This window comes from Salvelinus sp. IW2-2015, linkage group LG34, assembly GCF_002910315.2.
Source record: "Salvelinus sp. IW2-2015 linkage group LG34, ASM291031v2, whole genome shotgun sequence".
Classification (NCBI taxonomy): Eukaryota; Metazoa; Chordata; class Actinopteri; order Salmoniformes; family Salmonidae; genus Salvelinus; species Salvelinus sp. IW2-2015.
In genome coordinates, this window is record NC_036873.1 from 2,122,581 (window position 1) to 2,135,194 (window position 12,614).

The 12,614-nt window shown below is 43.9% G+C and overlaps 1 protein-coding gene across 5 annotated transcripts in view; it reads right to left on the reverse strand.

Moving 5' to 3' along the window:
• Positions 1-12,614, reverse strand: part of dctd (dCMP deaminase) — a 64,932-nt gene that overhangs the window by 46,531 nt on the left and 5,787 nt on the right. For all 5 annotated transcript variants that reach the window (XM_070437138.1, XM_070437133.1, XM_070437135.1 and 2 more), the window contains exon 3: positions 8,380-8,515. In XM_070437138.1, the coding sequence (XP_070293239.1) occupies positions 8,380-8,515 (136 nt within the window). The remainder of the gene's footprint in view (positions 1-8,379; positions 8,516-12,614) is intronic.

Below are 12,614 nucleotides of genomic sequence, written 5' to 3' on the forward strand. Positions count from 1 at the left end.
TGGAGACATCCTTAAAGCTTCAGGATTATCTCAACACACACACACACACACACACACACACCACACACCACACACACACACACACACACACACACACACAAAGCTTCAGTCTCAACTCAAATGCTTTCAATACCGGTGAAACTCTAAGAATCTCAAAAAGAACTCCTTCAAAAAATAATAACTGGCAGTTAGTTTGACTTGCCATCATTTTTTGTGGAACCATCTCTCTTGAACTCTGAGATACATTCTCCGGGTCCCGTGTGTGTGTGTGTGTGTGTGTGTGTGTGTGTTCTGGCAGATGGTCAGTTAGGTGCTCTCTGACCACTGTAGCCAATTAGAGAAGCTATTGAGAGGTCAGAGGTCAAGATTGGCCACCTGCCAACCGACATGGAGTCTTGTATTTGCATGCACCTTAAAAAATATAAAAATCACACACACCATGTCCGAATACCCATACTAGCGTACTACATGCTTAAACTCCATACAATGCATGTACTCATCGTCGCATACTATTTAGCACGTACTGTTTAGTAAAAAAAGTATGCAGTATGCCACGGCCACAGGCGTAGCGGCTCCTGACTGGTTGAGTAGGTGGGGCGGGGCCGAGTGCCGGTGGATTTTTCAAAATTCAACAGACGTGCATCACATTAAGCAGCCTGATAATAGCTCATTTCCAATTCGATTAATTTCTCTTAACTCTGAATGGAATAAATATGGAGTTATAGGCCTACTCAGGCTGGTTATAAGCAGACAAATCACATTCAACCTAAACCGTAGGTAAATATTTTCCACTTGAACATATTTATTAGTGAAACCAAAGTGCTGTAACATAAATAAATTAAATCAAATAGCCTAGGACACACCAAAACTTTAACTGTTCAAATCGGGTGTATGGCAAATTCAGAACCGCTGGACAGCAACATAGTAAACTAAAGCACTGGTCATTGGGAATGAGATCAGAGTGACTGCTAAGGCTTGTCCCCGGTGCCGACATCGTCAGAAATCCAAAGATGGTTTAGAAGGCCAAGAGAAAAATAAAAGCTTTTCAAATTAGAAAACTGAAATCAACTATTTATAAAAAAAAAAATGTTTTCAAAGATGTAGCCTATGATGCAATACTCAATCATTTTAAGGATAACAAAATCTACTTCGACTACATTTGAACACCGCCGCAGAAACTTCGCTATTCGGCATCTTCCCAATTAAGTAGCCTAGTTTTGTTGTTTGGCTACTTGAAGAGAACTAGGGCCTGTCACTCGCAGACCACCTCTTCCAATGCATTGTGGGAAAGTGTGCATCTAATCCCACTAGATAAAGAACTGAGATGAGTATAACATCCTGGCATTTAAACAATCTCGATTTTCGAAAACTCACATACTATAAAACACATTTTCGCCTACTGAAAACGCCCCATTGCGTCGTTTCACGCTATTCAGTGATTTCGGGAGCGCATCCCCTTATCTAATTGATCAGCTTTTGTCAAAGCCAACATGAGTATGACATCCGGACAATAAAAGTACTCGATTTTCAAAATGTCGCATACTATTATACTTCCATTTTTTCTGCATACTATTTAGGACGCAACTATGGGTATTCGGACTCTCTCCCAGTCAATACACTCACACAAAAACAAAATGCGCTAATATAACCACTGCAGCACAAAGTATTGCGGCACTACAGCCTATTAGCCAGTCACCCGGATTTAAGACACACGTCTTTCCTGATTCCCACAGGCTTGTCGAGTCATGTGACTTCTAAAGCGCCACTAGATTCTGTCTGCATCTCAAATTGCACCCAATTCCCTATAGGCCCGGGTCAAAAGTAGTGCAATATGTAGGGGATAGGGTGTCACTTGGAACACAGATTCTGTCTCCGCTGCCAGGGGACACCAGAGAGAGCCCCTGGCCCCTAGCCAGAGATGCCACAACCCTGAGGAGACTAGAGAGAGGGGAGGGGGAGATGGAGAGAGGGCATAGGGAGAGAGAAAGAGGGAGAGCAAAAACAAAAGCAAGAGTGTGCCAGTGGGAGAGAGGCTGTAGAGCCGACCGACACAGCAGACAAATAGAGGGCCGTTAACTTTGCTACATCGGCTCAAGCAATTACATGGCTATTCCTTTGTGTTAGTAGGGAAAAGAATGGGTACGAATTAGGCATTAGGAATGAACYGGGTCGGGAGCAGAACAGAGTTACGGGCAGAGGACCGAGTTTCTATTATTCCTAGATAGTTTTGCTGTGTGTGTGTGTGTGTGTGTGTGTGTGTGTATCTGTGAGAGAGAGTCACTGCCAAGGGAGCGGTTTGATTACCTCTCCTCTCATTCTCTTTAATAACAGTACTTAAAGAATGCTTCATCTACAGAACAGAGAGAGACAATAGTTACTGGGCTTACTAAGGAAGAAAGGGATGAGGGTTTTCTGAATGAGCTTTTAGAAAAGGGTGGACGCAGTATTAAATCATGTTGAATATACTGTCCTGCTCTGTATATTATAGTATGATCATACATTCCCTCTAGTTAAACGAAGTGGGACAATGCAACATATGGTGATATTATAGAGATAGAAAGTAATTTATCTGAGACACACACTTTGTAGGGTCAGGAAGAGTTTAAAAGATCAGTCCCCCAGAAATTGACAAAATGCTCTTGGTGCTTTGCCTCTTCACACCCTCGCCATGGTAACCGTTGATAGTCTCCCACGCTGGCATCTGCTGCCCACAGTCTGCCAACTGTGCCCTCCCCCTTCTCTCCCAGTGGGCCCTGTCCCCATTGCATTCAGAATAGTCTATCTCCACCCCTCCCCCCAGAGTTCCCCCAAAGTGGCCTACACTGTACATAAACAATTCAATACTGTATGCGAGTGCAGTAAAAAGTATGACTCTGAAAGAAAGGCCCTTGGTAAGGTAACCAGATTTAGGATATTAAAAAGCGGGAATTTTATTTATTTTATGTATAGCTGCACGAAAATTATTAAAAATGAAAAGTGCCTTGGAACTATATTTAACTATACATTTTCATTATAGTTCTTTCAAATAATTTAATTGTAAAACACAAAATGGATTACCCCTCCAGGTCTTAATCTTAGCCCATCTAGTAATTCAAAAACTACCCAAGTCTGGTGGCCTATGCTGTTGGAGACACTTTCTGGCCATGGTTATTCATGAGATGGTTACAATGCATCACCGATCAAACGTTCATATAAAAAATGTCCAACTAGGACATTTTAAGGGGACAGGCCACCAAAACCGGGGAACGTCAGCGGAAACGTCCGGTCACCCTAGGTATCTCTAATAGGTTATAATTGCATATGATTAGTAAGTCCTTATGTACTAGGGATGTACTTGTTTCACTTCAAAAACTAACTGCCACCACTGGTCCTAATACCTATCATGAGCTCTCAAGGCTTACACATCAAACTTTTCTACATTTCACACCAACCAGAACGCTCAATAGATCAGGACCTGATTAGAATAGCGTCTGGTACAAGAGGCACAGCTGCTGCTGCACTAGTAATGTGGTTTACACACACACAAAAAAATATTCACTGACAATTAGGTTCACAGTAACAACTAAAAACGTTTTAAATATGCCAGTCATGGTTGCCAGAGTAGAGGCTAATATCGTCATTAAAATCAGAAGTTGGGAGAGAAAACACTAGTAGTATGTTCCATCTAGGTTGTGTGTGTGTGTGTGTGTGTGTGTGTGTGTGTGTGTGCATTCGCTCTGTGAGCTTTGAGAGGACAAGGACACTAACTGGAAGTTGTAGTCTCCAGCGCCCTCTTCAGGTGAAACCGTGTCACTTCTTCTAGTTCAGACATCCAGGGGCTGAGACAAGAATCAAGATGTCCTTGTAGAACAGAGGTATAGCTACTGAATCATTTCACTGTAAAAGCTCTCACTCGGACACGCTCTCTCTCGCTCGCTCTCAGAAGTAGAAACAGATAGTACGAGCAAGCAGTTGAAGGAGACAGGAGAGCATTCCATCTTCCATCCAGCTATTCTATCATTTTCGAAGAAACACATTTATTTTCCAGCATGTGCCATCCGCTCTCATTTCACCCTCAAACTACCTGGTTTCCATGACAACTACACAAAAACATCTCTCTCCTTTCCCGCTCGTTGGGGTTAAGAGCACCGGCCTCCATCGCCGGTGTTCCATTAAAACCCCATCTGTGCTGCAGAGTAGTCGCTCTCTTCCTTGTTGGCCTCAGCTGTGTTGTCTGAGCGTGTGACGCTTGTTGTTTCGCCCATTAAAAAAACAACTGCCTTAAGCAACAACAGATGACTTGCTACTGCTTATTGTTAAGGGCTTGTCTGGTTTGAAAGAGGCTGTGCACTGTAAWGAGAGGCAACTACGAGGTGAGAGAGAGAATGAGAGTGAGGATGAGTGTGAAAAAGCACACCATGTGGTCCTGTGAGGAAAAAGACGGCCTCGGCAGGCCCAGACAGATGGAGCCTAGCGTCTGTCTTGAGTGCGAGAGAGAGGGGGCATCGGGGGGTGAGAAGGCAGGAGTCAATCACCGCACACACTTCACATGTTGGACTGGCTAGTGCTGTTCAAGTGGCTAGTGTGATTATGGCCTAGCAGCATGTCAGTTGGGGTTCACAGTTCACTAGCTGCTGAAGTGGCCGGCATGTTGCCCAGGCCTGGGTTCAACCCTTCATTTCCCTTCAAATCTTGTTTAAGATTGATTGAGGCTTGTTTGGAGCATTGGAACGAATGGAATAGACCCAAAAATGCTAACACCGCTAATTGGCACTCAATCGAATGCTTAGTATTTCAAGAAAGCTCATTGCTGTTTTAAACCTAGTTCCGACTTACATCAAGTTATGGAACCAGCATACACTGAGTGTACAAAACCTTAAGAACACCTGCTCTTCCATGAACAGACTGATCAGGTGAAAGCTATGATCCCTTATTGATGTCACTTGCTAAATCCACTTCAAATCAGTGTAGATGAAGGGGAGGGACAGGTTTAAAGAAGGATTTTTAAGCCTTGAGACAATTGAGACATGGATTGTGTATGTGTGCCATTCAGAGGGTGAATGGGCAAGACAAAAAGATTGAAGTACCTTTGAACGGCGTAGTGCCAGGCGCACCAGTTTGTGTCAAGAACTGCAACGCTGTTGGATTTTTCCACACCACAACTTAATACAATTGTGGAAGCATTGGAGTCAACATGGGCCAGCATCCCTGTGGAACGCTTTTGAAAACTTGTAGAGTCCATGCCCCAACAAATTGAGGCTGTTCTGACTGCAAAAGGGGGGTGCAACTCAATATTAGGAAGGTGTTCCTAATGTTTTGTACACTCAGTGTATATAGGCGAGTTTCACATTAACCTAGGGTTCCTCATTGTGGTGATATTACTAAAGTAAATCTTACCGCAGGATAGTAGGTAGTGGTACCATAGCGATGTTACTAGGTAGATCCTACCATAAGGAGAACTTGTAATGGACTGTGTACTATAGTGATGTTCCTAGGTAGATCCTACCATAAGGATACTTGGTAGTGACTGTGGTACTATAGTGATGTCCCTAGGTAGATCTACCATAAGGAGACTTGGTAATGGACTGTGGTACTATAGTGATGTCCTAGGTAGATTCTACCATAAGGATACTTGGTAATGGACTGTGTACTATAGTGATGTCCCTAGGTAGATCCTACCATAAGGATACTTGGTAGTGGACTGTGGTACTATAGTGATGTCCTAGGTAGATCCTACCATAAGGAGACTTGGTAATGGACTGTGTACTATAGTGATGTTCCTAGGTAGATCCTACCATAAGGATACTTGATAGTGGACTGTGGTACTATAGTGATGCCCCAGGTAGATCCTACCATAAGGAGACTTGGTAGTGGACTGTGTACATAGGGATGTCCCTAGTAGATCCTACCATAAGGAGACTTGGTAGTGGACTGTGTACTATAGTGATGTCCCTAGGTAGATCCTACCATAAGGAGACTTGGTAATGGACTGTGGTACTATAGTGATGTTCCCAGGTAGATCCTACCATAAGGAGACTTTGTAGTGGACTGTGGTACTATATGATGTTCCCAGGTAGATCCTACCATAAAGAGACTTGGTAATGGACTGTGGTACTATAGTGATGTCCCAGGTAGATCCTACCATAAGGAGACTGTAATGGACTGTGGTACTATAGTGATGTCCCCAGGTAGATCCTACCATAAGGAGACTTGGTAATGGACTGTGGTACTATAGTGATGTCCCTAGGTAGTCCTACCATAAGGAGACTTGTAGTGGACTGTGGTACTATAGTGATGTCCTAGGTAGATCCTACCATAAGGAGACTTGGTAATGACTGGGTACCATAGCGATGTTCCTAGTTAGATCCTACCATAAGGAGACTTGGTAATGGACTGTGGTACATAGTGATGTCCCCAGGTAGATCCTACACATAAGGAGACTTGGTAATGGACTGTGGTACTATAGTGGTCCCCAGGTAGATCCTACCATAAGGAGACTTGTAATGGACTGTGGTACTATAGTGATGTCCCCAGGTAGATCCTACCATAAGGAGACTTGATAATGGACTGTGGTACTATAGTGATGTTCCTAGGTAGCCTACCATAAGGAGACTTGTAATGGACTGTGGTACTATGTGATGTCCCTAGGTAGATCCTACCATAAGGAGACTGTGAATGGACTGTGGTACTATAGTGATGTCCCCAGGTAGATCCTACCATAAGGAGACTTGATAGTGGACTGTGTACTATAGTGATGTCCCCAGGTAGATCCTACCATAAGGAGACTTGATAGTGGACTGTGGTACTATAGTGTGTCCCAGGTAGATCCTACCATAAGGAGACTTGATAGTGACTGTGGTACTATATGATGTCCCCAGGTAGATCCTACCATAAGGAGACTTGGTAGTGACTGTGTACTATAGTGATGTCCCCAGGTAGATCCTACCATAAGGAGACTTGATATGGACTGTGGTACTATAGTGATGTCCCCAGGTAGATCCTACCATAAGAGACTTGGTAGTGACTGTGGTACTATAGTGATGTTCCCAGGTAGATCCTATCATAAGGAGACTGGTAGTGGACTGTGTACTATAGTGATGTCCCTAGGTAGATCCTACCATAAGGAGACTTGGTAATGGACTGTGGTACTATAGTGAGTTCCTAGGTAGATCCTACCATAAGGAGACTGTAATGGACTTGGTACTAAGTGATGTCCCAGGTAGATCCTACCATAAGGAGACTTGGTAATGGACTGTGGTACTATAGTGATCCCCAGGTAGATCCTACCATAAGAGACTTGGTAATGGACTGTGGTACTATAGTGATGTCCCCAGTAGATCCTACCATAAGGAGACTTGTAATGGACTGTGGTACTATAGTGATGTCCCCAGGTAGATCCTACCATAAGGAGACTTGATAATGGACTGTGGTACTATAGTGATGTTCCTAGGTAGATCCTACCATAAGGAGACTTGGTAATGGACTGTGGTACTATAGTGATGTCCCTAGGTAGATCCTACCATAAGGAGACTTGATAATGGACTGTGGTACTATAGTGATGTCCCCAGGTAGATCCTACCATAAGGAGACTTTGTAGTGGACTGTGGTACTATAGTGATGTCCCTAGGTAGATCCTACCATACGGATACTTGGTAATGGACTGTGGTACTATAGTGATGTCCCCAGGTAGATCCTACCATAAGAGACTTGGTAGTGGACTGTGGTACTATAGTGATGTCCCTAGGTGGATCCTACCATAAGGATACTTGGTAGTGGACTGTGGTACTATAGTGATGCCTAGGTAGATCCTACCATAAGGATACTTGGTAGTGGACTGTGGTACTATAGTGATGTCCCTAGGTAGATCCTACCATAAGAGATACTTGGTAGTGGACTGTGGGACTATAGTGATGTCCCCAGGTATTCCTACCATAAGGATACTTGTAATGGACTGTGGTACTATAGTGATGTTCCTAGTAGATCCTACCATAAGGATAACTTGGTAGTGGACTGTGGTACTATAGTGATGTTCCTAGGTAGATCCTACCATAAGGATACTTGATAATGGACTGTGGTACTATAGTGATGTCCCCAGGTAGAGCCTACCATAAGGAGACTTGGTAATGGACTGTGGTACTATAGTGATGTCCCCAGGTAGATCCTACCATAAGGAGACTTGATAATGGACTGTGGTACCATAGCGATGTTGCTAGGGAGATTCTACCATAAGGAGACTTGATAGTGGACTGTGGTACTATAGCGATGTTGCTAGGGAGATCCTACCATACGATACTTGGTAATGGACTGTGGTACTACAGCGATGTTGCTAGGGAGATCCTACCATAAGGAGAATTGGTAATAGACTGTGGTACCATGGCGATGTTGCTCGGGAGATCCTACCGTAGGGATATTTGGTATCCAGTCTGTCGTTGGCAGAGCAGGACCAGGGCAGCAGGTCATCATCACAGCCGTTGGGCATGCCGTTGTAGCCGATGCCCACTATCTTATTCTCCCGGTTAACAATACATGCTCCAACCTAACACACACACACACACACACAGAGACAGAGACAGAGTTCATTTAACGTTCAGACAGAGTGCACATATTATTTCTCAACTGTGTTGCATCTAGGCTAGAAGATGTGACTAGGAGTACCATTGGCCCCCCCCAAAAACAAACGGCAAAACATTATGTATTTGGGTGAGAAAATATTTTCCTACGCAATCTAGCCTAGCATGTAGGCCTAAGAGTTTAACATTTATGCAAGTAGAGGCAGAGCAACTTGGAATGAAAAGTGAGGAGGTCAATGTTCAGTGGTTTAGAGAGTTGGGGAAGAGAAGAAAGGGGGATGTCCAGCTGAGAGCTAGGCCAATTAGAGATGGAGCGAGCGAGAGAGATGAGAGAGACATCAACTTTATCAGGAATCGCATGCAAGCACAAAACCTCTACTCCACCGTAACTAACACAGTGGAACAGGCAATCAGGAGGGATTCTAATCTAACTCACAAAAACATCGAAGTTTTCAAACCACTTCTTCTCTAATAACGATCGGTCATCCAACCAATGAGGGTGCGGCGGCTGAACCGTTCCGCATGCCCTTCACTGTACTGTTAGTTGGTTTTCTCCAGATGAACTGGCATAGCTCCAACACATCAAACGACCCAGAGAGCCCACCCCCCGCCATGGCTCTCCCCAGGACGCTGTGCTTTGATCAGGGCTAGAAACGCTCCGCCAGGCCCCTTATCACTTTAAAAAGACCCACGCACCACCTTCCTCCGCTCGCCCCCCTCTCCTAGCCTCACCCCGTCCATCGATACATCAACCCCCCCAATACCCTCCACCCAGCCCCATCACTCATATGTTAGAATGATAGAAGGGTGTCAGAGAAATGTGTGAAAGACAGTCAGCCAGAGAGACAAAAAGACTAGAGAGCGAGTCAGAGAGAGAGCGAAGTGATAGAGGGTCCTTCTCTGTGTCATAGGACCGACTAAGACAAAGTCAGACGAAGCTTGAAGATGGTACGTAGTGTTGCTGTTCAGATCACAGATCAAATTAAGTTCAGTCTCGACTCGCGTCCCCTTGGCTTTGTGCTGTGTGCACACATGCGACTGTCTAGAGAGCATTGCTGAATTAATGTAGGGGGGCTATTTGAAGGGTACATCTGACGAGGGTAGAGACTAGAGAGAGAGCTGAGCCTTAAAACAGAGGCTGTAGCGTACACACGACCACATCGACAGAAGAGGGGGGAACTAAAAAGGGGGGGGGACAAAGAAAGTGGCTTCTTGAGAGAGAGAGAGAGCTCACTGAGGGATAAGCTACCATCCTTTCTTGTGGGTGGACTGCGTCAACTAAGGTGGTCAGATATCAACGGGGGGAAATGTGGCAAAAGCGAAAGGCGGAAGGAAGCTTCGTCCTTCGGCCCCCCCGTGGCGGTCTGTAAACACGGAGGCCTCGTGAGGACCCGTCGCTGAGAGACATGAAACAGCGCCAGATATCCCTTTCTTCCGAGAGGGGAAAAAGGAAGAGAAAATAAAGGATAGACGACTAAAGCTCCAACCCTCCGTTTCATCCTCGTACTGTTTTGATCAGGGAAGGCTTGGCTGGCTTAAAAACTTTTCTTTCTGTCGTTCTTCTAATCCCCACCTCTCATTCTCCTGAGGTGGAGACAAGACAACATCCTGAACTAGCTTAGAAATGAGAGGTCATTAGAGAAGGCTTGTGTTGAAATTTCCTCCCTTTCTCGGTCTCGGTCTCTTGACTTTTTCCACATTTAGTTGTGTTACAGGCAGAATTTAACATTTATTACATTTAGATTCATGGTAACTGGCCTACAAACACACACAAAATACTCCATAACGTCAACGTAGAATTGTTTTTAGACATGTTTACATAAATGAAAAACTGAAATGTCTTGAGTCAATAAGTATTCAAACCCTTTGTTATGGCAAGCCTAAATAAGTTCAGGAGTAAAATTTTGCTTAACAAGTCACAATAAGTGGCATGGACTCACTCTGTGTGCAATAATAGTGTTTAACATGATTTCTGAATGACTACCCCATCTCTGTACCCCACACATTCAATTATCTGTAAGGTCCCGCAGTCAAATCAGTGAATTTCAACCACAAAGACCAGGGAGGTTTTCTAGACAGTCGCAGACACGCACCTCATGTGCACTTACTCGCGCACACACAGAACAAAGCCAAGGGGACTTTAAAACAGAGTTAAATGGCTGTGATCGGAGAAAACTGAAGATGGATCCACAACATTGTGGCAAATAAATATACTTTATGTCCTAAATACAAAGCGTTATGTTTGGGGCAAATTCAATATCTCTGAGTACCACTTCATATTTTCAAGCATGGTGCATCATGTTATGGGTATGCTTGTCATCGGCAAGGACTAGGGAGTTTGTGATAAAAATAAATTGAATTTTTCACTTTGTCATTATGGGATAGTATGTAGATAAATGAGAGAAAAAAAATCAATTAAATCCAGTTTGAATTCAGGCTTTAACACAATAACATGTGGAACAAGTCAAGGGGTGTGAATACTTTCTGAAGGCACTTACTCCCAGCAGCAGGTGTGGAGTCAGTGGGCACCTGGATAGAGAGAGATGGAGTGAGGATTATTGGATCCATAGACCCCCTGCTGTGCCCCACTGGTCTCTCCCCCCTCCGTCCCCATTCCTTCCCCTGGGGGTTGAGCTTATCACAGAGGAGCAGAGCCAGCTCTCGTCGAGGGCTGGGCGATATGGCCAGCATATCAAGGTATTTCATTAGGATCCCCATTAGCTGTTGCAAAAGCAGCAGCTACTCTTCCTGGGGTCCATATACAACATGAATCACGACATAACACAGAACATTAATAGACAAGAACAGCTCAAGGACAGAACTACATAAAAAAAATTGTAAAGGCACACGTAGCCTACATATCAATACAGACACACAAACTAACAGGAGGTGTTGCTTTATCTGTTTTTGAAACCAGGTTTGCTCTTAATTTGAGCAATACGAGATGGAACAGAGTTCCATGCAATAATGGCTCTATATAATACTGTACACTTTCTTGAATTTGTTGCTGGAATTTAGAGAGACTGTGGTGAACACAGACCCCTGGCCTGGCTGTGTTGGTGTGTAGGGGTGTGTGTGTGTGTGTGTGTGTGTGTGGTGTGTGTGTGTGTGTGTGTGTGTGTGTGTGTGCTGTGTGTGTGTGTGTGTGTGTCAGGAGCTGTGTGTAAGTTGACTTTGCAACAATTTGGGATTTTCAACATGTTTCTTCTAAAAAGAAGAGGGAAGTGATTCAGTCAGTCTCTCCTCAACTCTTAGCCAAGAGAGTCTGGCATGCATAGTATTTATATCAGCCCTCTGATTACAATGAAGAGCAAGGCGTGCTGACCTGTTCTGGGCCAGCTGCAGATTAACTAGGTCTTTCCTTGCCGCACTCGACCACGTGACTGGACAATAATTAAGATTGACAAAACTAGAGCCTGTGGAGTGTGGTGTCAAAAAAGCAGAGCATCTCTATCACAGACAAACCTCTCCCCATCTTTACAACCATTGAATCTATATGTTCTGACCATGACAGTTTACAATCTAAGGTAACACCAAGTAATTTAGTCTCCTCAACTTGTTCAACAGCCACACCATTCATTACCAGATTCAGGTCTAGAATTAAGGAGATGATTTGTACCAAATACAATGCTCTTAGTTTTAGAGATGTTCAGGACCAATTAATTACTGGCCACCCATTCCAAAACAGACTGCAACTCTAAGGGTTGCAGTGACTTCATCAACTGTGCTTTATTTTGACGTTATTTTATGTTTTTGAATAACGTAAATTCAAAATTTGCTTTATGAGTAGTGTGTGACCCTAGGATGGCAACACATACATTCTAAGTGATTTCAATGGGTCTCTCTCCCCATTCTTATTGTTTTATACTGTTCAATTCAACTTCAACTCAGAACTGTTCAGCATTTATCAATTTCTGCATTTCCTGCACTAATTTGAGATCATATCCACACTGCCACATAGGGTCGCACAATATTGGCAAATGTTGCAATTGCGATTTTCAACCAAATGTTGCAATTGCTGATCAAAACTCTTGGGTGAACTATTGGAATCATGGAAATATTATT